At 38.8% G+C, this 22,417-nt stretch overlaps 2 protein-coding genes and 1 long non-coding RNA gene across 3 annotated transcripts in view; all 3 read right to left on the bottom strand.

Annotated features, from left to right (window-relative positions):
* LOC105605903 (all-trans-retinol dehydrogenase [NAD(+)] ADH4-like) overlaps positions 1-8,999 on the bottom strand; it is a 41,502-nt gene extending 32,503 nt beyond the window's left edge. The window contains exons 1-4 of the mRNA XM_027970866.2: positions 8,907-8,999; positions 6,264-6,365; positions 5,166-5,307; positions 3,257-3,344 (exon numbers count right to left, since the gene is read on the bottom strand). Of these exons, the coding sequence (XP_027826667.1) occupies positions 3,257-3,344; positions 5,166-5,307; positions 6,264-6,365; positions 8,907-8,924 (350 nt within the window). The 5' untranslated portion in view covers positions 8,925-8,999. The remainder of the gene's footprint in view (positions 1-3,256; positions 3,345-5,165; positions 5,308-6,263; positions 6,366-8,906) is intronic.
* A 1,662-nt stretch (positions 9,000-10,661) lies between these two features.
* LOC106992025 (male-enhanced antigen 1-like) lies at positions 10,662-11,451 on the bottom strand. Its single transcript, XM_042251223.2, has one exon. The coding sequence runs from the start codon at positions 11,427-11,429 to the stop codon at positions 10,905-10,907; it is 525 nt and encodes a 174-aa protein (XP_042107157.1). The 5' UTR covers positions 11,430-11,451; the 3' UTR covers positions 10,662-10,904.
* A 2,534-nt stretch (positions 11,452-13,985) lies between these two features.
* Positions 13,986-21,736, bottom strand: LOC132659931 (uncharacterized). Its single transcript, XR_009600995.1, has 2 exons — positions 21,193-21,736; positions 13,986-21,091 (listed from the first exon to the last, which is right to left on the bottom strand). It is a non-coding gene; the product is annotated as an uncharacterized LOC132659931 (long non-coding RNA).
* Positions 21,737-22,417: the final 681 nt, after the last annotated feature.

The following is a 22,417-nucleotide window of genomic DNA, read 5'->3' as shown; positions in this document are numbered from 1 at the left end:
CTCAACAAGCCCAAACTGACAAACTGCTTTGGTCTCCAGATACTCAAAGGCTTTTAAGGCTCTTCAGACTGCTCTCCTGCAAGCTCTAGCTTTGAGCTTGCCCACAGGGTCAGAAATTAACTTGTTTGTCACTGAAAGAAAAGGTATGGCCTTGGGATTTTTGACACAACCCCGAAGGCCTCACCAGCAGCCTACAGGAGTGTATTCTTAAACTCTAAGGTTAATATTTGGATGACAGACAGTTGGCTTCTTAAATATCAGTCATTGTTGTTAGAAGGACAAATAACTAATCTTAAAGTTTGTGGAAACTTAAATCCTGCCACTTTCCTTCCTGAAAAGGAAAATGAGACACCTGATCATGATTGTTCCCAATTTCTAACTTTATGCAGCTTGGGAAGATCTGATGGATACCCCATTAGACAGTCCTGACATGGAAATATTTACAGATGGCAGTTCTTTTGTTCGGGATGGGAAGCATAAAGCAGGTTATGCCATGGTAATGGCTAAACAGGTTTTAGAAGCAAAATCTCTCCCAGGGAACAACTGCTCAGCTAGTGGAGATTGTGATTCTGGCTCTTGAGTTAAGCAATGGGCAGTGAGTAAATATCTACACTGATTCTAAGTAGGCTTATTTGACTTTTCATGCTCATGCTGCAAATTGGAAAGAAAGACCATTTAAAATAGCAACAGGAGAACCTATTAAAAACATTTCAGAGAGATTGAGAGACTTTTAACTGCTATATATTGTCCTAAAGAAGTAGCTGTTATGCATTGCGAAGAGCACAGCAGGGACAGGAGTAAAGGAGCCAAGGGTAATCAGCTGGCTGTCAAGTCAGAAAGGTGGCACTTAAGGAAACCCCTTCACTGCAGAGGACTTTGATCTGGACAGGTCCTGTGGATAAGGAAAACCACAATACACTGAGGAAGAATTAGAAAGATATGAGAAAAGAGGAGCAAAGTTTACTGATAAAGGATGGTTACAGTCTGAGGATGGATGATCAGTAATTCCTGAAAATGCTCAATGGAAAAGTTTTCCTAAAGCCTTGGAATTAACCAATTATGTAACTCAGCTTTCAGCTTTTCAACAGGCATTAAAGGAACTCTGGGAGGTAACTCCTGACCCAGCCTCTGAGTAAAAAAGCTTCTGTTTGAGCCAAGAACAGAGGTCCTGACAAAAGCATTGGGATCTGGGGGCCAGTCCCTCAAGCCCCTCTGGGAAGGCCCTTACCAGGTTATTCTTTCTTCTCCCACAGCTGTCAAAGTGCCAGGAATTGATTCATGGGTGCACCACACTTGAGTTAAGAAGTAGCACCCTGACCAGAACTAAGTGATGTCATTTTATGCCTTTACTTTCTAGGCTCTTACTTTGTACTTTTCAGATGGGCCTGATAATTTATGTGAGCCTGCTTCTGCTGACTCCAAAATTCCTGAGTCTGCTGTTTGATCCTCAAGATTACGCCTTCCTGTCCTGGGCTCACTCCCACACTGCATTCCACAATCTATGTAACTACTGGGTCTGTGGAGTGCCCCCTCTTCATCAGTGGATGGCTTCCCGTGGTGGGAGTCCTTCCACTTCAGGGAAAGGACTTTCTCCAAATCTGTGACTACCTTCGATAACAACAATCATGTGATGCCTCATTAATCTGATGACATCTAACAATCCTAAAATTGACAGGTGCAACACTTTGTACCTTAACTATGGACATAATGTGACTTTTTGCTTATGGTTCTGTTTTTGCTGTTTGCTCCCTGCATCTGTAACTGTGTAGCTGGGTTTCTTTCTAGTTGCATGGAGGTTTTTAAGTTACAAATGGTTGCTCAAACTCCTGTTGACTGACGCAGCTTCCTCCAACTACTACTTGGGGCCCCTGGATCAGAGACCCTCAATATGAAGGTTAGGAGAGTAGGTTGCCTCACCAATTTAGGGACAATGCCCGTTATCAGCTTGGAAGCAGTTACAGAATGAGAATGACTCCCCTTTCCCTAGGCAACATAATTCTCCTAAAAGAAAACGCGGGAATGAGAGGGTAAAAGGCAAGAAGGCCAGGGGTCTCCAAACGGAGGAAACGGGCTGCAAGTGTCAGATTTTTAATCTCTCTCTTAAGTGGCAGAAGGAAACAACTACAAGTGTCAGATTTTTTCCCCCTTTCTCTATACAAACTTAAAAGGAGGTTTGTCTTAAAATTCTGTGTTGACATGACAACACCAGGCTCCCCCTGAACCTAACTATTCTCAAACCTTGAGCAAACCAATGCATTTTTCTTATGAAAATATTTCTCTTAAGCTACGTTAATGAACTATGTATTTACCCTAGAGTCTGTCTTCAAGTAGCTTCCACCTAAGACTCAGAACCCAATATGTTTTACTCATACATTCGTTCTCCTAATCTATGTTAATGAAACCATATATTTGCTTGGAAACCTGCCTTTCTTCAAGATTCATGGCAATAGTTTTATGGCCCAGGATGACTCACTTGTGCCAATGTTATCTCAAAATGCTTGTTGTGGGTGAGAGGCCTGGTACCACTCTGAGTTTTGAGACATTTCCTTTCTCTGATTAGCAGCCTGCTAGAAACTATATAATATCCCACTAAAGACTAGTGGGCGGTGGTGGGGGAGGCACTCTGTCTGCCCTCTTCTGATATCTATGTCAGAAGCTTTCTCTCTTTTATACTTTAATAAAACTTTATTACACAAAAGCTCTGAGTAATCAAGCCTTGTCACTGGCCTGACTGAATTCCTCTCCTCTGGAGGCCAAGAATCCCAGTCTTTCATGGCTCAGCAACAACCCTGAGTAGCTATTATTCTCAATTTGGCACTTATCATTTTCTTTACTATATTCAGATAAACCATAAACAATACAGTATATGGTATTGTTATTGTATATGGCTAAATATATGTCATAAACTCACTTCTTTCCCTTACCATTATATGTGTGAGATTATTCTGGGTTGAAACATTCAGAGCAAGTTTAGCCATTCTCACTTTTACATGGTAATTCCATTGTGTTACTACACAATGATTGTTAATATGTTCTCCTATTGATAGACATTTGCCCTATTTTCAATTTCTTGTTGTTACAATGTGGCAGTGATCACACTAGTACATGTCCTTTTGTGTGATTTTGCAATGGCTTCTTATACACACCAAGAATTGGTGGGTACAGAATGTAAACATTTTCATCTCCATTTAGGTATGCCAATATACTGCTCAAAATATTTGTATCAGCTATCTTACTAATAGCTTATAGAGCTTACTTGAGTTTTCCACAAAAATTTGTGCGTGGGCTCAGACAGAACTTGCATTTTCCACATTGAGGTGCGTAGAGTGGAATTACTTTGTCACCTAGAAAAAAAAGGCCATGTGTTGGATGATGCGTGGTTGTTACTTATAAATAGTTTTCACCAGGTGAATTGGTAGAAAACACTATTCTTTATCGTATATATCTTATATTCGGTAGGAAGTATAGGTAGCTACAATACTTTGTTAACCTACAAGACTGCTGATTCTCCCAAGTACTGCGTATGTTGTCTTTTTTTTTTCCTCTTTTTTTCTGGGCTGGACAGTCAAGCAACACATCTGTATTGATACCATCAGGTGCAGAATCCTGTCTGACACTCTGTTGTCCTTGCAACACTCTGCATCATGACTAATATTTACTATATCATGCCTATTATTTATTACATTTGTAAACACCTTAATTATAGGAGATGTGGGCAATAGGCTTGATATGGAGAGTAAATTATATATCATCTCCATGTTTCACCATAGTTCACTCAAATTCTACATTTTTCTACTTTTTATTCAATTTGAATTTAACAAAGACTTCTAGCCTCTGATGACTAAAGTCCAATAATGATAATTGACATTTGTTCAACCTTTAGTATGTGTCAGTCACCATTCTAACTGCTTGCATATATTATCTCTTTAATTCTCAGAACAACTCTTTGAGATGGGTACTATTATTATCCCCATTTTAGAAAATGGAAATCTAAATTGAGTCACAGAAAAGTGACTTAGCTAACTAAGGTTACACAGCCAGTAAGTGGCAGAGCTGTGCCTTAATTGGCTGGACTTCTTTGTAGATTCCAAATTTTGAAGAGCGATTGGCTTCTGTAATCTTGTTTGGAATAGAAATGTGATGAGACATTAAAGCCCTCGGCGTGTCACAGCTCTCGGGTCTTGGACAGACCGTGTTATAGCTCTTAGACAAATCAGTGTTACAGCTCTATTTTATTTCGAAAATAGGAGGAAAATCCATCCTCCAGGCATGAGGGCATGCCGACCCAAAGACGCGAAGAGAAGAGTACCCCAGTGCGCGGGAGAGAGAGAGAGACCCCCGGCCCTTTGGCTCCTCTTTTTTATGTCTTTTCCTCCCCCTGGGCCTGCCCTATGTAAACTGGGCTAGCCAGGAGTGCTGTTTGTTCTACCTGAGGTCCTCACTGTGGTCCTCGGACTTTCCGTTGTTCTATTTTCGCGGGCTTGTCCCTTTCCTTGTCTTTTAGCCACCACCATTCTGGACTCCTGTTTCCTATTCTAACTACCTAACAGAAAGATACTAATATACCTCTCAATTTGGAACATCTTCATTAAACGAGGAAAGAAGGATATGGTTCATCCTAGATAAGTGACAATTGCCTAGCTCATATTCCAGTATTTGGTGGATCTGTTACAACATGTGAAGTAAATAATTTCGGCTATTGGCATGCTTTATATATATTTATCTTACAAGTTCCCAAGAACACGTTTCAGCTAACATGGACATATGCATAATATTTCCCACTTAAGCTACCTAAGGGTCTTCAGTCTTTATATATTAAAATAGTTCTGTTTTATTTAGAGAAGGTTGCTGTAAATTGTCATCTGTGCCCCCATGGAGGCTTCAGTGTAAGCTCACTTTGTAGCTTTGCTTCGTAGGACAACTTCTCAGTGCTGGATGTAAATAAAGTGACTGTGTTTTCCAGATTTCATTAGACAGTTCTGACTGCAGATATTCTACCTCATTGCTAGATTGTGATAGATTGTGTGTCTTAGTTTTGTTTTGGAAAAGATCGTCCCCTTATGTAAGTAGAGATCGATTATAGCATGCAAAGGCAAGACTGTAGCAGAAATTATCTCTGAAATACCCTGATGTTTCTGTTTAGTTGGAACCAGAAATTAAAATACCTGGTTTGAAGTTGGTCACTCCTGGCCCAACACTTTCCACAACTCCTGCAGCCTCATGGCCAAGAATCACTGGAAAAAACCCCCCCTCAAATTGAGGATGGAGGATATGGGCATCAGAATGGCACAGGGCGGTGGCAATTATCTGCAAAGCAATCACAGACTTGAGTCCTGTTTCTGCAATTATATCATTAGGGTGGTTAGGATAATTTTAGGCCAATGACACCTTGAAACTTAACAACACTCATTGAGGTCAATAAAAGAACTGCATTTTGAAAAATAAAAGGAACAGTTAAAAATATATTAGGATATATTCTTTCCTCTTAATGCATCTTTGTTTTCTTCCTTTCATTGTCCCTGAAAAATCACACAGAGAATTGGCAGTCACTGTCTCTAGGACAGGAGAAATCAAAGGTAATAAAAGTCTATTAGAGGGAGTGCAGGGAACACAGGCTTCCAGGGCTTGTTCAGATTTTATTGACACTAAATGAAATATAATTGAGGTAATAAACTTTTATAGTTAAAAGGGCTATATCAAATAAAGGATTATCTTAATTAATTAGAAAGTATCCCTGCATTATTCTTCAAGATTCTGTTCATGAGGATATCTCATTCATTCTCAGGCAAAAACTCTTACTGGGTGATCCTGAGGAAAAATATAAGCCAGGTCAACTGTAGGGAAAATAGAGAAACTGACCCACCTTGTCATCTATGACGCCTCTCTGCTCAGTACCGTCTCTTCTTCCTGCCCTCTTGCTTCTGTTCCCTCCTGTGAGCACCCAAGACCCTTAGCACTTCAGATCTTTTCTTATTTTGAACCAAACTCTCAATCTTCCTTTTAAAACATCTGTCAATAACTGGCAACTGGAAAACAAAAAGAAAACCTACCTAATTCTAATCTAATGTAAATTCCTGTGTCTGATTCTTATAATTTATCCTTCCTGGGAATAAATACCTGATTTTGATGTGAACCTAAAAACGTAATCCCCCACAGTGGGAAACTCCTGAGACTCTCAGTCAAACCACATAGGTCTGACCTGACCAAAGCCAAGTCAGCATTTGGTGTCTTGTTTATCCTGCCCTGGGAGAGTCCATACTTACCTGAATTCGAACTTCATGATCCTTGGGGGGAGCTACTTCAACCTCTTCAATGCTGAGGGGCTTGTTCGCTTCCCAGGCGATAGCTGCTTTGCATTTAATAATCTGAGAAAAAGGGAGAAAGGAGGAAAGGGGCAGGGGGAAAGGACAAAAGGGAGGAAGAAAGAGAAAGAAAAATATCGTGGAAAAAAGTGAAAGAACATGTTGATACCATTATTTCATGAAAGAGAGTTTTGGTGTTTGTGGCTGGATGTTATACATAGTTATTATAAAGACGAGGGACCTTACTTGACAATAGGAAGTCAAAGTCTACATTATAGTCATTGCACTTTTAATTTTTGAAAAGAACAGGTGTATTAAAATTTACCTTAACGTAAGGCCTTGATTTTTCTCCCTCTCCAGAACAGAGGATAAATTTATAGGATTTGGAGAGAGTAGATGACCAATAAGTATTTTATGATTGAGCGATTGATTTATCAGCTCTGTATTACCTGAATCCTTATTGCTAGAGCGGATGTGTTTTACAACTTTGCTACTCAAAATGTGAACCTCCTTGACACCAGCAACATCACCTGAGAACTTGCCAGAGCTATAAGCCCTGTCCAAAATCCACTGAATCAAAACCTGCTTTTGAACAAGATCCCCATGTGATTCATATGCACAAAAAAGTTTAAGAAATGAGGCTTACATAATTATTAAATTTATCAGTGGAATGTACATTAAAGATTTGTCCCTTTGAAATCTGGATACAAATATATGAAAAGAAATGAAGCATTAAAGATTCCATAATCTATAATTTTAGCTCCTTAAAATTTTATTTTTAATTTTAAATATAGGTAATATTGAAGGAAAGTAGAAAGAAAGAAACCTATGCTTCATTCTAATGCTACTATATTTACTTTTGGTATGATATTCCTAGTTTTTGTTCACATGAACAAGTATTTTTGATACTTGTTATGCAATTTGAATTGTATTTTAAATATCATTAGTCTTATTATAAGCGAAACATAGAAATGCAAATAAGAAAAAACCCCACAAAACCCATCTGTAATTTTGTCTTCTACTTTATTATTTTGAGGTAGATCATTTGAGCTTTTTCACTTGGGACAAAATTGTATGTAATATTTTTAATCTCTTTTCTACTTATTAATATACAATGAATATTTTCCATATTCTTTTCTAAAATGTTAACAAATACAAATTTTATGATTATGGCACAGGTACTGAAATCTCCTTTTTTTGGGCCACTATAAATAGTATTTGATTGAACACCCTTGTAGTAAGCATTTTGGCAAATTCAATTATTTTCTAGAGTAAATTCCTAGCATGGAGGTCACTCATATCCTTTTGATCGTCTTTATTCTTTTTCTTCAGATTTGTTAAAATATGATTGATATATGATTGATATACAGCCCTGTGTAAGCTCAAGGGGTATATAGGATAATGATCTGACATACATACATGACGAAATGATTACTACAGCGGGGTTAGTGAACCTCCGTCATCTCATATGACATAAAATTAAAGGAAGAAATAAAATTTTTCCTGTGATAACTCTTAGGATTTACCTTAACAGCTTTTAAGTATAACATACAGCAGAGTTGATTATATTTACCATGTTGTACATTATATCTCTACTACATACTTGTCTTATGACTGGAGGTTTGGAAGTTTGTACCTTTTGACTAACTTCATGCAATTCTTCCTCTCCATCCCCCCCTCAACCCCAATGCCCCTCACCCCCACCCTGCTTCTGGTAACCACAAACCTGACCTCTTTTTCTATTTGGTTTTGAAGTATAATTGGTCTCTGCTTTTTTAATATTCTGTCTAGATTGGTCATAGCTTTTCTTCCAAGGAGCAAGCATCTTTTAATTTCTTGGCTGCAGTCACCATCTGCAGTAATTTTGGAGCCTAAGACAATAAAGTCTCTCACTGTTTCCATTGTTTCCCCATCTATTTGCATGAAATGATGGGGTCAGATGCCATGATCTTAGTTTTCTGGATGTTGAGTTTTAAAATCATTGGAAGGAATGATGCTGAAGCTGAAACTCCAATACTTTGTCCACCTGATGTGCAGAACTGACTCATTGGAAAAGACCCTGATGCTGGGAAAGATTGAAGGTGGGAAGAGAAGGGGATGACAGAGGTTGAGATGGTTGGATGGCATCACCGACTCGATGGACATGAGTTTGAGTAAGCTCTGGGAGTTGGTGATGGACAGGGAAGCCTGGCATGCTGCGGTCCACGGGGTCACAAATAGTCGGACACGACTGAGCGACAGAACTGAACTGAACGTTCATTGTGTGTGTGTGTGTGTGTGTGTGTGTGTGTGTGTGTGTGTATACCACATCTTCTTTATCCATACATCTCTTGATGGGGACTTAGCTTCTTTTTCTGACTAGCCATGTGGCATGCAGAATCTTAGTTCTTTACCAGGAATCGAACCTGTGCCCTTGCAGTGGAAGTGCAGAGTCCTAACCACTGGACATCCAGGGAATTCCCTGGGACTTAGCTTTTGATCAGCTTTAAATTGCTGCTTTCTGAGAGCAATACCCAAGGAAACTTCTTTTAGCAGATGTACAAAGAGACATGCACAAACACAAAATCCCCAAAGAATTGATCAAAAAATGGTATATTTGCTTACTTTTCCCTTGGTGCCCATTTTCTTTGGGAAATTTGCCTTGGAAGTTTCTCTCTGATTTAAGAAGCTCTTCTACTTCTATCCAGGGTGCTCTATGTCCTGTAATGAATTGACTTTGAATAAATACCATTTTGGCTCTTGCGTTCTCCAATCATTTTCTCTTCTTTTTGTTTGCTGTAATCTGAAACTTTGCCCATCTCTTCACGTCATCATTTGTGCTATCTTGTTTCAGCTGCAAACCCTCATTTCTTCCAAATGTTATTGGGAGATTTTTGTTTACTTGTTTTTTTTTCCTTTATTGCAAAATATAAGATAACATAGAAAAGGTCATTAAACTAATTGGTTAAGTCAACAGTTAATTATAAAAGTCATTAAACCTATTAGATAAGTTATCAAATAATTATAAAATTAAAAAACATCTCCAGTGCCTCAGAATCCCTCCTATATCCATCCTTCTCTTTCACAATCCTAGTAATAATTTCCTTGTATTTCTTTTATGATTTATGCTTCTCTATACAATATAGTTTAGTTTTACAGATTGGAAGTTATATGGATAGAATCATAGGGCATATGTTCTTTCATGGATTTTTTTCCCTCTCACCTATTTTTGTGAGATTTAGCCACATTGCCTGTAGCTATACTTTATTTTAATTATTGTAGAGTATTCCATTATATGTATTGACCACAACGTTTTTCATCAATTTTGTGTTTTATAGTGAATCAGGATTGCTTAAAAATTCCTTTCATGTATTCTTGTTGTGTTTGTGCTTGAGTTTCCTTAGGGAAAGTTCAGGGCTTTTATGCAACCAACATACCCTATTAAGGTGAAGCCAACTGTTAAAATATTGAAATACTTTTCATCCTGTTGGTAAAAAGCCATAGTATTCTACTATCTTCTCCAGAGAGATAGTAGAACTATCTTTATATTAGTTAAATATCTTTATATTAGTTAAAACTTTAACTAATATTTTATTATTGACTAACTTTTTCTATTACAATGTTTAAAAGTATGATTTATACTCTTCATTTCTACTTTCTCACTACTCATGTTTTCACTTCTCTACTTGTCTGGTTTCTGTCTCTCTCTATTTTTTTCTTTTCTTTATTTTTATTTTTACTTTATTCTGCTTTACAATACTGTATTGGTTTTGCCATACATTGACATGAATCAGCCATGGGTGTACAAGAGTTCCCAATCCTGAACCCCCCTCCCACCTCCCACCCCATATCATTTGGAAAATTGTCAGTGGCCTCATTTTTTAAAAAGTGACATTTAAAAATTTCTTTCTAGTGTTTGATTTTTCTAGCATTTCTTATTTTATTTTTATGACTTCTTTCTCTTTAATCCAAACTTTTGCCAGGAGTATCTGTTTGCTCCTAGATGTTTCTGTTTTTTTAGATGTTTCTATTTTAATAGTGTTCACAGAATAATTTCATCTTCTTTCTTGACTCCAGGCTCCTTTCTCTAGCTTGCCTGTTTTGGCACTAGCATCTCCATTCTTCTGAAACCCCGCTTGACCTTGCTTTCTGCATTGTTTACAAGCTTTGTGTATTTTACCTCTCATGTGCCTTTCATTTCCTTCTTTCTGTTTTTATTATCACATGTAGATAAGATAGATAAGAGTAATCTTACTTATTGCTTATGTCATCACAATAGCCTTATTTTAAAAACTGATTTTCCTCTGCAGAGCTCCCTCTGCCAGTCTGTGTTTCAAAATGTTGTTAGTTGGGTATTCTGTCTTTTTTTTTTTTTTTTTTTTTTGCTGTGTACATAGGTTTCTTTATTCTCCACAGAGTGACACATGCTAAGGTGGGTGGGACTTGGGCCAATGTCCCCATATGTACAGAACTGAATAAAGTGGGTCTCTGAGAAGAAGTCTGATTTGCCTTGATGTGGAGGGGAGCTGGGGAGGATGGAGATGGATGTGACAACCAGGATGTGTTCAGTCCTGTGCTGGTTCTGGCCTGGAATGTAGGGAGTTATGGCAGCTCTCAGGGTGGTCACTTCCAGGCAGGGGTGGCCTGCCGGGCTTGGAGGGCCTTCTGTACCACATCTTCCCACTGGGCATCTGATATCTCATGAGCCCAGGCAGGAACCCCTGGTGCAGGCAGGTTTATGCCAGCCATCGTCCTTTTCACCAGCTCTACATGTTCTGGGTCCATGGGAATAGAGCTGTGGTTGTTGAATGCTGTAGCTCTTTGCTTATCTTTGTCCTCACTTTCTAGTGGTGGGTCTGGCAAATGAAGCCCCAGGGCCTGGGTCTGATCTTGAATATCAGCAACTACATCTTCTCCATCCCTCACTGATGCCAGTTCCACCTCCTCTGACTCAGGATCTTGGTTCAGAGGCTGGTAGGAGTAGCCAGCTGGTCCTGCCCCCCTTTCCTCTTGTTCTTCCTCTGGTTCCTCACTGCTCCAATCCCCAGTGCCTTCCATGGGACCCCAATGTGGCCCCAGTTCCTCAGTCTGATTGGGGAAGATACATTCAGGACCCACGGTGTCTCCCCCTAGAACTGCTGCTGCCATTGGGCAGGGGCCGCTCAGAGCCCATGACCCAACCCTAGATGAGTATTTTCAACAATCTTTATTATATCATTCTCTTGGTCTAACACCATCAAGAACTCTCTAATCCCTACTGAATTCTCATTCTGGCATTCAAGACCATTTATCTACAACCCAGGTTGTGTTTCAAAACTTATCTTCCAGCCTTCCTCCAATGTACTGGGTGCCTGCCTTCCTGCCTCCATGATTTTATCTAAACTGATTCCCCTGATTAGAACTAACCTACTGCTGCCAGTTCTGCCTCCTAAACTAACATATTCTTTTTTTTAAAGATTTATTTATTTTTGCTTGCACTGGGTCTTCCTTGCTGTGTGCCAGCTTTCTCTAGTTGTGGTGGAGTGGGGGAGCTATGCTTTAGTTGCGGTTGTGTGCTTCTCATTGCGGTGACTTCTCCTGTGAAGCATGTGCTCTAGGGCACCTGAGCTCAGTAGTTGTGGCACACACCCTTAGTTGCCCCGCAGCATGTGGGCCAAGTGGGGCATGATCCCTTTCCAGACCAAGAATCATTGAACCAGTGTGCCCTGCATTCGTAGGTGGATTCTTAATCTCTGGACCACCAGGGAAGCCCTGTTCAGGACCTTAAGGACATATTCTTAAGGTTTCTTTTCTGATACCTATCTTGCCATTTCTAGCTCTTCTATTCAGGATGATCTTTTCCCTCTTTGAATCCCTACAGCATTCATTGTGTTTCCATCCCCTTATTGCTCACACATAGATAGCTACATAAAGCAAAACTACTCCGTCTCTAGCCTCCAGTGTCCTTAACTATAATGCTTGTATTTACTTACATTTTACACCCTTCAGAGAGTACTTCAGAGTCCTGAAAGATACGAGGTACTTAATAAATGCTGGGAAAATTGAGTATTTACCTTGGAAACCCAGTATGTTTTAACATATTTTCTGAATGTTAGGTATTTACCTTCTTTCTGCCTTTCTTTTTGTGCTGCACTTTGATGAACTTCTTTGAAAATGGGGACTGTCTTTTATATTCTTTCATAAAGAACCTGCCCAGAAGTGTTTTGAGTGGAAACTTGATAAGAGATATTGAAATGGTAGAACCCTGAGATTTTGAATGTGAAGGTGTCTTCCAATTCTAAAATTAATATTGTAGATTCTTTCCATGAGGATGGCTTTACCTTTTCTAACAGTTGATTTTCAGACTTGTAGTTCTCAAAATTTCCAATGTTATATATGTTTAAAAGTATAATCTCTCAGCCATTGAATTAGTATATACAGTATTTTAATAGTAATTCATTAATCTCTATAAATACCCAAACAACATATTTGGAGTCCATGATGGTTCAAACTGAATTTGTTGTGTTTCTATGCAAACTAGCTCTTGCTTTTTAATACACGTTTTCTCTATTTCCTATATCTAATTATGCTTCTTTGATTTTAGCTTTTTTTTTTTTTACAAGTTAAAATCTCTCATATTAGTTGAGTTTAGTTCCTCAGTCACGTCTGACTCTTTGTGACCCCGTGGACTGCAGCATGCCAGGCCTCCATGTCCATCACCAACTCTCGGAGTTTACCCAAACTCATATCCATTGAGTTGGTGATGCCATCCAACCATCTCAACCTCTGTCATCCCCTTCTCCTCCCACCTTCAATCTTTCCCAGCATTAGGGTCTTTTCCAATGAGTCAGCTCTTCACATCAGGTGGCCGAAGTATTGGAGTTTCAGCTTTAGCATCAGTCCTACCAATGAACATCCAGGACTGATCTCCTTTAAGATGGACTGGTTGGATCTCCTTGCAGTCCAAGAAAAGAGTCTTCTCCAACACCACAGTTCAAAAGCTTCAGTTCTTGGCACTCAGCTTTCTTTATAGTCAAACTCTCACATCCATATATGACTCCTGGAAAAACCATAGCCTTTGCTGGCAACGTAATGTCTCTGTTTTTTAATATGCTGTCAATGTTGGTCAAAACTTTCCTTCCAAGGAGTAAGCATCTTGCATCTTTTAATTTCATGGCTGCAATAACCATCTGCAGTGATTTTGGAGCCCCCAGAAATAAAATCAGCCACTGTTTCCACTGTTTCCTCATCTATTTCCCATATGTATACATGTATATCTGATTCACTTTGCTGTACAGCAGAAACTAACATTGTGAAACAACTATACTTTAATAAAAATTAATTAGTAAAAAATTTGCTTCTAATCCAACAACTAATTTTTTCAGAAATCACCAATATCATACACTGTAACAAAATGTGCATGACAGATGGGATATAAGCTTGCCTTTCATTATTAAACTGACTGTGTAGTTGAAAATGTCTGTAAAAAAATAATGCTTCTATATCTCAGTAGAGTTCAAATTATGAAATTCATGTTGTGCTTCATGGCAGCTTTCCTGTTAACATATTAATTTCAAAATTATTGGCTGTGCTTAATATCAACTCCTGACTTTTAACAAAGGAAGCCTAAACATTAAAAAAAAAAATGTAGACTGTAATTTCTTAACATTTCCCTCATTTGTCCTTCTAGTCACATGACTACCATTGTAGTTTATTTCTTCAGTATTTCTTCTTTGTTTTTAAAAAATGGGATAAATTTAGCATAAAACTCACCATTTGACCATTTTAAAGTATGCAGTTTAGTGATTGTTAAATATATTTACAATATTATGCAGCCATCATGAATACTAATTCCAGAATATTTTCATCACCCCGAAAAGAAACCCCATACTTAGTAGTTTATTTATCCCTATGCCTATCCTTATGGCAACCACTTTCTGTCTTTGTAAATTTGCCTGTCCTGGAAACTTTATTTAAATGAAATCTTACAGTGTATGGCCTTTTGCATTTTCACTTATCATAATGTTTTCAAGTTTCATTCATATTGTAACATGTATGTCCTCAGTATGTCCTTCTTTTTTATTGCCAAGTAATATTTTATTGCATGGATATACCACTATTTATTTATATTTTTTCAGCTGATGAACATACTTTTCACTTATTGGCTGTTATAAATAAATATTCTGCTAAAATATTCATGTACAAGTTTTTTCATGTAGAAACATATCTTTTCAATTCTTTTGAGTGTATAGCTAGGAATGAAATTGCTAAGTTAACTCTGTGTGTAACTTTTGAGCAACTGCCAAAGTTTTTGTCATGGTTGCGCCATTAACTTTTCCACTAGCAATGTGTGAGGCTTCCAGTTTCTCTACTCTTCATCAGCACTTGCTATTTTTTTTCTCTTTCATTGTAGCCATCCTAACAGGTGTGAAATAGTATTCCTCACTGTTTCTTAAGTGGTATTTCTCTTACAACTTCTTCACTGACCTCCTGGTTTCTTACTTCTTCAGAATAGATTTCCAAAGGGACATTAAAATCATTTAATTTCCTATTCAAAAATCTAAATGGTTGCATAATAGATCTATCAAATTAGATATGAATTTGCTATCCTGTAACTCAAGGATTTTTAATCTACTAATATGTATGGAGCTACACTTTGGTTGCTAATGTATTAGTTTTCAACAAAGCTGAAAAGTTCAGCTGTCACCTGATTATCTCTTAATACTGTCCTTTTACCTGACTTTGTTAATTTTGTTTCTTGTACCTCCACTTCTGTAGGTGACATTATTACTTTTCCTTCAAGGCTTATCTTAGAAATCATTTTCCAAATGAAGCCTCTTCTGATCCTTCCATTCTTTCCCTTATTTTGAACATCCAGAGTAATTGCTATCTTATTCTGCCTTATAATCTGAAACACTGAGTTCTTTCCTTGACCTTCCTCCTTAGTACAAAGACTTACTCATCTTGTGTCCCTGCAGTGCCTTACACATATAAAATATTGAACAATGATCAACTAATTTGAAATTGTTCAATGGTTTAACAGATATCAGATGAACTTTTTGAGGTACAGAGTGCTGTGTGGTACTGAAATGGAGCAGGACCCTATGCTCCTTCTTCCTCATGTCCTCTGCCAGCCTTTTGTCTGTGGAAAAACTTAAGCCAAAGGATAAATTTAATCAGAAGTGAGAAAAAGCAAAAGCAAAGAAAAACAGTCAGATAAGACTAATCATGAAAAATTTGCACCTTGTTTTCTGTCCTTGGATACTGTCCAGTGTCTCTTGCTTTATAGTCTATGGGAACTTGGATAGAATTTGTACCCTGCTGTTGTGTGAAAACTGTATAAATCTTAAATTATGTTGTATTGGTTCATGGTGCTTTTCAGGTATACACTATCCTTCTACTTTTCTGTGTATTCATTGTATTAATTTTTGAGAGTTTGATACTGAAATGCCAACTAAAAATCTTAATTTTAAAAAAAGAGTAGGGGGAACAAGATGGCAGATGAGTAGGTGGACATGGAGTACATCGCTCTCCATGGACACATCAAGAATACATACACCTTCAGACACACAAATGCTTGCAGGACACCAGCTGAGAGTGGACAGGAGTACCTGACCAGTGGAAAGGAATATATAGAACCATGCAAAACTCAGTAGGGCCAAGGAACTAGAGGGAAAAACAGGAGTGTTGGTAGGACTGGACCTGCCATCAGCTGGTAGGAGAATTGAAGCAGGGGTTCAATCCCCACATTGAGACAGTTGTCTGAGGGGAAACATTTAAGGCTGAGAGTGAAACAGCTGACCTGTGGCAGCCTAAATGGAATGAGAATCAGACAGTCGTTGCCACAGCCATACATACCCCGGACAGGAATCCTGGTTCCCTGGAAGGTGCAGTGGCTGGGAGCTGGAGTTTAGGGATTGTGGAGCAATCCCAGAGTGAGGGCTGCTGTTGACTGCAGAGAGACAGATTGAGGGGATGTGAGGGAGGAGATCATGGTGGGAAATGCTGGTGGAGGAATGCCAGGCAGCCATGGAAGCAAGGCAGTACTGCTAAGTCACACGCAGAGGGTGGAGCCATCACCATAGCCTCTCTCTCCCCACTCACCAGCACTGGCAGGTGGAGAGGCTGGCCCATCAAACACGTGATGCACTGAACTACAGAGTAGGACCCCACCCAGGGTACCCCTTTAAGGGCCTGATGCACCGACCAACAGAGGAGGACCCCAGGCAAGGGAGCCCTCTAAGTACCTGAATGGGCAGAGCTATGGAGAAACACTGGCCAAAGAGGCCTTCTGTTTGTCAGCTATAAGAGGCTCAAAAAAAGACTCTGATAGGGCCATAACTCCTGCACCTGAGGCAGTCCGTGTCCCTGCACACTAGGCGCCGCCAGGGTCCCCGCAAGCCAAGTAGCTGTGCCACACTCACGCTCAATTCTCACTGGGGCAGAGCTGCCACAGGCAAAAAAATTCTTGCATCGATGTGTGCAGGGTCGCTCCAGTCATGTTGGACTCTTTGTGACCTGGTAGACTGTGTGGCCTGGCAGGCTTCTCTATTAGGGAGAGGGTATCTCCAGGTAAGAATGCTGGAGCGTACTGGCCAATACTTGTTGCTGTACCCTTCTAGAGCACTATATTTCCTGTTGTCCTAGCTGTCAACTCCTCTGAGTAGCCCTGCGACCCAAGCAGCTGCACCACCTCCACGCCTGGCCCTCACAGGGGCAAACCCAAGTCCTCCAGGGCAGCCTCAGGAGCAAACACCAGTGGATGACCCCCATGTAGAGGTGAAAATAAAACCATAATTGAAAACCAGGGGCAGTATGGCTAAGGAAGAAGACCCAAAACCTTCCCACCAGCTGTACAAGCTGCAGATTAAATCCACATGATCAACTAGGCAGACTGTCTATGGAATATATAAAAGGTCATTGAGAACTCCCACAGAAGAAAACGCACTAGTTCTGATAGCTGTGGACATTGGAGGCAAGAATACACAGGAGTAGGACCAGATTAGAATCTGAGCTGCCCCCACAGTAGGTCCAGAGCTCAGCACAGTGTTGGAGGGCCTCCTAGGGAGGTAAGGTATCCTGTGACTCCCAGCGAGGGAAAGGACTCTGACAACAGTGACTCAAGAAAAGCACTTATTATTATGTTTTGACTTGTTCTGCGGATTGTTTTGGATTTTTTTTTCTTTTTTCTTTTCCTTTTTTCCCTTTCCTCTATTGTAGTTGTTGATTTTATTGGCTCTATGAAATCCAGTTAAGCTTTTGAGCTTTTTTCCCCCTCAGTCACATTTTTTATGGTTGTTATAAACCTCTGCCTCTGTCTTGGGCTTCTGCAGTTCTGTGGAGTTTTTCTCTTTTTTAGATTTTAATTTAAAAAAATCTATTATTATTTTTTCTACATTTATTCCTTTGTTTGCTTTTCCTACTGTTCTTTTTCCTTGCAGTTAATCTTTAATGTATATAAATATTCTTTATCTACCTCTATTTAACTTTTCATATCTATTCTGTCCTTTTCTTTCTATCCTTTCCTCTAAACATATTTGTTAGTTTTATTTTCATTGCTTTATTCCCCAATTGGCACCTTGGTTTAATTTTGTTTTCTAGTTTATGCTTTAGTTAATCTTGTTCTGGTAGATATAATTTTTGGTTTCCTTCTGGGTCAATCTATTGTACTTTATTTTTGTTTGGACTGTTTTGATTTTGCTTATGGGTGTATATATATATGTGTATATTCACTCACACTTTTTTTGTTGTTATAAACCTCTGCCTCTACATGGGGCTTTTGCAATTCTGTGAAGTTTTCTTTTTTTTCCTTCTTCCATTTTTTTCTTTTCTCTTTTTTATAATTTTAATTTTTAATTCTTTTAAACCTGCTATATTTTTTCTACATTTATTTCTTTGTTTGCCTCTCCTACTGCTCTTTTCCCCTTGCAGTTAATCTTGTAGTTAATCTTCATCTACCTCTGTTTAACTTTGCTTGTCTATTCTTTCTTTCTTTCCTTTCCTCTCAACATATTTGTTAGTTTTATTTTCATTGCTTTACTCCCCCTTGGCACCTTGCTTTAGTTTTGTTTTCTAGTTTGTACTTTAATGAGTTTTTTTCCTTAATTGGTGAATATAATTTTTAATTTCCTTTGTTCATTGGGTCAGTCTACTGTACTTTATTTTTGTTGGACTGTTTTTACTTTGCTCATGGATGTGTGTATATATATATATGTATATTCCATTATTTTAATTATTATTTCATTATTTTGTAACTGCCACTTGTCTGGGGTTCATCTTTGGTTTTTCATTTTTGGATATTTAGTTAAATCTCACTTAATGCCATAACAAACCACTTGTGGAATCTTTGTTCCTGACCAGAGATCAAGCCCTGAGTCTTTGGAGTGGGAACACTGACTCAAAGACCCTAGACTACCAGAGAACTAACCCTGCTGCTGCTGCTGCTGCTGCTGCTGCTGCTGCTGCTGCAGCAGAGAACTAACCCTAGGGTGTATCAAATAGTGAGAACTCACACAAAGGAAACCTCTTGAATACAAGACCCAATATTACCCAACCGCCAGTAGCACCCTGTATTGGAAGTCTCATCTACACAATAAACAAAACAAAAATACAAACTCAATCATCAGTAGACAGGAGTACCACCTCATTCAGCCTTGTCCATCAGAGGCAAAACAAACAAACAAACAAAAACTCAGCACAAATCTCACCCTGTATGAAGCTTACACACACCACCAGACCAACCTTCAGTTCAGTTCAGTTCAGTCATTCAGTCGTGTCCGACTCTTTGTGACCCCATGAATTGCAGCATGCCAGGCCTCCCTGTCCATCACCAACTCCCTGAGTTCACTCAGACTCGCGTCCATCGAGTCAGTGATGCCATCCAGCCATCTCATCCTCTGTCGTCCCCTTCTCCTCCTGCCCCTAATCCCTCCCAGCATCAAAGTCTTTTCCAATGAGTCAGCTCTTCACATGAGGTGGCCAAAGTGGAGGGCAGAAACCAAAAGAAAGAAAGAATTCAACCTTCTTCAAGGAAATAATTGAACTTTCCTTGAAGCCTGGGAAAAGGAGACCTTATACACAATAAGTTAAAAAAAAATAATGAAAAGGCAGAGAAATACTACACAAATGAAGGAATAAACTAGAAACACAGAAGTCCAAGTAAATGAAAAGGAAATAGGCAAACTACCTGAAAAATAATTCAGAATAATGATAGTAAAGATGATAAAAAACCTGGAAAATAAAATGGAGAAAATGTAAGACTCAGTTAACAAAGAAGAATTAAAGAATAAACATACAGAGACAAACAACACAATTACTGAAATAAAAAATACTCTAGAAGGAGTCAATAGCAGAATATCTGAAGCAGAAGACCAAATCAGTGAGCTGGAAGATAAAATGGGTGGAAATAACTTCTGAAGAGCAGAATAAAGTAAAAAGAATGAAAAGAATGGAGGAGGATAGTCTCAGAGACCTCTGGGACAATATAAAACACACCAACATTCTAATTATAGGTGTCCCAGAAGAAGAGAAAAAGAAAGGGTATGAGAAAATTTTTGAAGAGGTTATAGTTGAAAATTTCCCCAAGATGGAAAAGGAAATAGTCAATCAAGTCCAAGAGTCACATACAGGATAAATCCAAGGAGAAACATGCCAAGACGCACAGTAATCAAACTAACAAAGACTAGATACAATGAAAATATTAAACACAGCCAGGGAGAAGCAACAAGTAACATACAAGGGAAATCCCACATGCTTAACAGCTGATCTTTCAGCAGAAACTCTATAGCCCAGAAGGGAATGGCAGGATATACTTAAAGTACTGAAAAGGAAAAATCTATAACCATGATTACCATACCTGGCAAGGATCTCATTCAAAATTGATGGAGAAATCAAAAGATTTTCAGACAAGCAAAAGTTAAAAGAATTCAGTACCACAAAACCAGCTTTACAACAAATGTTAAAGGGACTTATATAGTCAAGAAATACAAGAGAAGAAATAAGATCTATAAAATCAACCCCAAACAATTAATAAAATGGCAATAGGAACATATATATCAATAATTGCTTTAAATGTAAATGGATTAAATGCTCCAACCAAAAGACACAGACTGGCTGAATGGATACAAAAACAAGACCCATATATATGCTGTCTACAAGAAACCCACTTCAGACCTAAAGATGCATATAGATTGAAAGTGAGAGGGTAGAAAAATATATTCCATGCAAATGGGAAGCAAAAGAAAGCAGGAGTAGCAATCTTCATATCAGACAAAATAGACCTTAAAATAAAGAAGATTACAAGAGATAAGGAAGGACACTACATAATGATCAAGGGATTAATCCAAGAGGAAGACATAGCAATTGTAAATATCTATGCACCCAACAGAGGAGCACCTCAATAAATAAGACAAATACTAACAGACATAAAAGGAGAAGTTGACAGTAATACAGTAGTAGTAGGAGATTTTAACACCTCACTCACACCAATGGACAGATCATCAAAACAGAAAATTGCCGGGGTCCAAGCCCGGCAGGATCTAGGGAAACCCGAAGGAGAAACGGTGACGGCAATTGTGATTGATTTAGAGAGAGAGAGATAGTTAAGAATGTTGTAGATAAGAAAATAGAGGAGAGAAGAAAAGAGGCTGATGTTCCTTGGTTTATACATAAAATCAATAAAGTCTCAAGACAAGAGACTTGCACCGTCTACGTGAGGCCACAGGTGCCCTCCTGGTCTCCTGAGGGAGTGAAGGCGCCTTCCCGTTCAGGTCTTAGAAACCCAGGCAAATAAGTAGACACGGTGGATTTCTGTACTCCAGATGGGAACTAGCCTGAAAGAGAAAGTAAGAGGAGGAAAATGATTGACATGAGGAGATCAAGCTGCTTTGATGAGCGAGATCCATAGCTTTAATTTTAAACGATACTTATATACCTTTTTTGTACATAGAGGGAAGTGAAAGATGCAAGGTCATACAGAGTCAGCCCAACATTCCAGCAGTATTGTCCTTATTGAAACCATGATTTTCCTGCATACCTTTTCCACAAAAGATGTTGTGTACAGTATCTTCTGGCCTTGGAGCCCTGTGAACATTTTATGGCCCTCTTTTGATAAAGGCTGCTCAACCAGAAAACTTATTTTCCCTCAGTGTTTTTTCTTCGTATTTCTAATCTATGTCAGCCTCAGAAAATGCCAAATAGAGTTACGTTTTTCACAGAGCAAAGGTGCAGTGAGTTACAAGAAAGAACCAATTAGCTCAAAAGTCTGGTATGGTTAAATTCAAGGCTACACTTGTTTTTCTTGCATTCTCACTATGTTAACTAATGCATTCCTAGGTGCGCAGTGGATAAGAGATATGGGAACTTAGCAACAAGCATTGGCCCAATAATGAAATCCTACATCAGCACTAGCACTACTCTAATAACTTTTAACTCTTTCAAAGGCTCTATGTTTTAGGCTTTCCATGCTTCTCACAGTTGGGAGGCTGTAAATAATTGTATGCATAGCTGCAAGAGTCTGGATAACCTGCCAAGCAAGCTAGAATGCTAATAGAGGGGGTTTGATTTGAAATATTCCTCTCATGTCCAGGAGACTTATTAGCTAAGCCCTAAGTTAATTTTCTCCAGAGAAAGGTGGTCAGGGTTAGCTCCCTGTTAATGTCAGAGGAGTTGGGGAAAGTCATGAAACAGTAAAACAGACAGATTCTGGTTTTGGGGTAGATGCTCGAGAAAGCCTAGGGAGCCCCTTGAGTTCTGAAGCCTTGCTTAACAGTTCTTTTCCACATGACCTTGTCATGGGGTTGGGGGGTGGATCTCCCATGGCAGCTCCCAGCAGAAAATTAATAAGGCAACACAAGTCTTAAATGATACATTAGATGAGATGGATCTCATTGATATCTTCAGGATATTCCATCCAAATGCAGAAGAATATACCTTCTTCTCAAGTGTACATGGAATATTCTCCAGATAGACCACATCTTGGGTCACAAATCAAACCTCAGTAAATTTAAGAAAATTGAAATTGAATCAAGCATCTCCTCTGACCACAGTGCTATGAGACTAGATATCAATTACAAGAAGAAGAAAACTAAGAAACACAGGCACATGGAGATTAAACAACACATTTCTGAATAACCAACAGGTTACTGAAGAAATAAAAA

This window comes from Ovis aries, chromosome 6, assembly GCF_016772045.2.
Source record: "Ovis aries strain OAR_USU_Benz2616 breed Rambouillet chromosome 6, ARS-UI_Ramb_v3.0, whole genome shotgun sequence".
NCBI lineage: Eukaryota > Metazoa > Chordata > Mammalia > Artiodactyla > Bovidae > Ovis > Ovis aries.
Note: the sequence above shows the minus strand (reverse complement) of the source record. Positions and strands in the feature narration are given on the sequence as shown.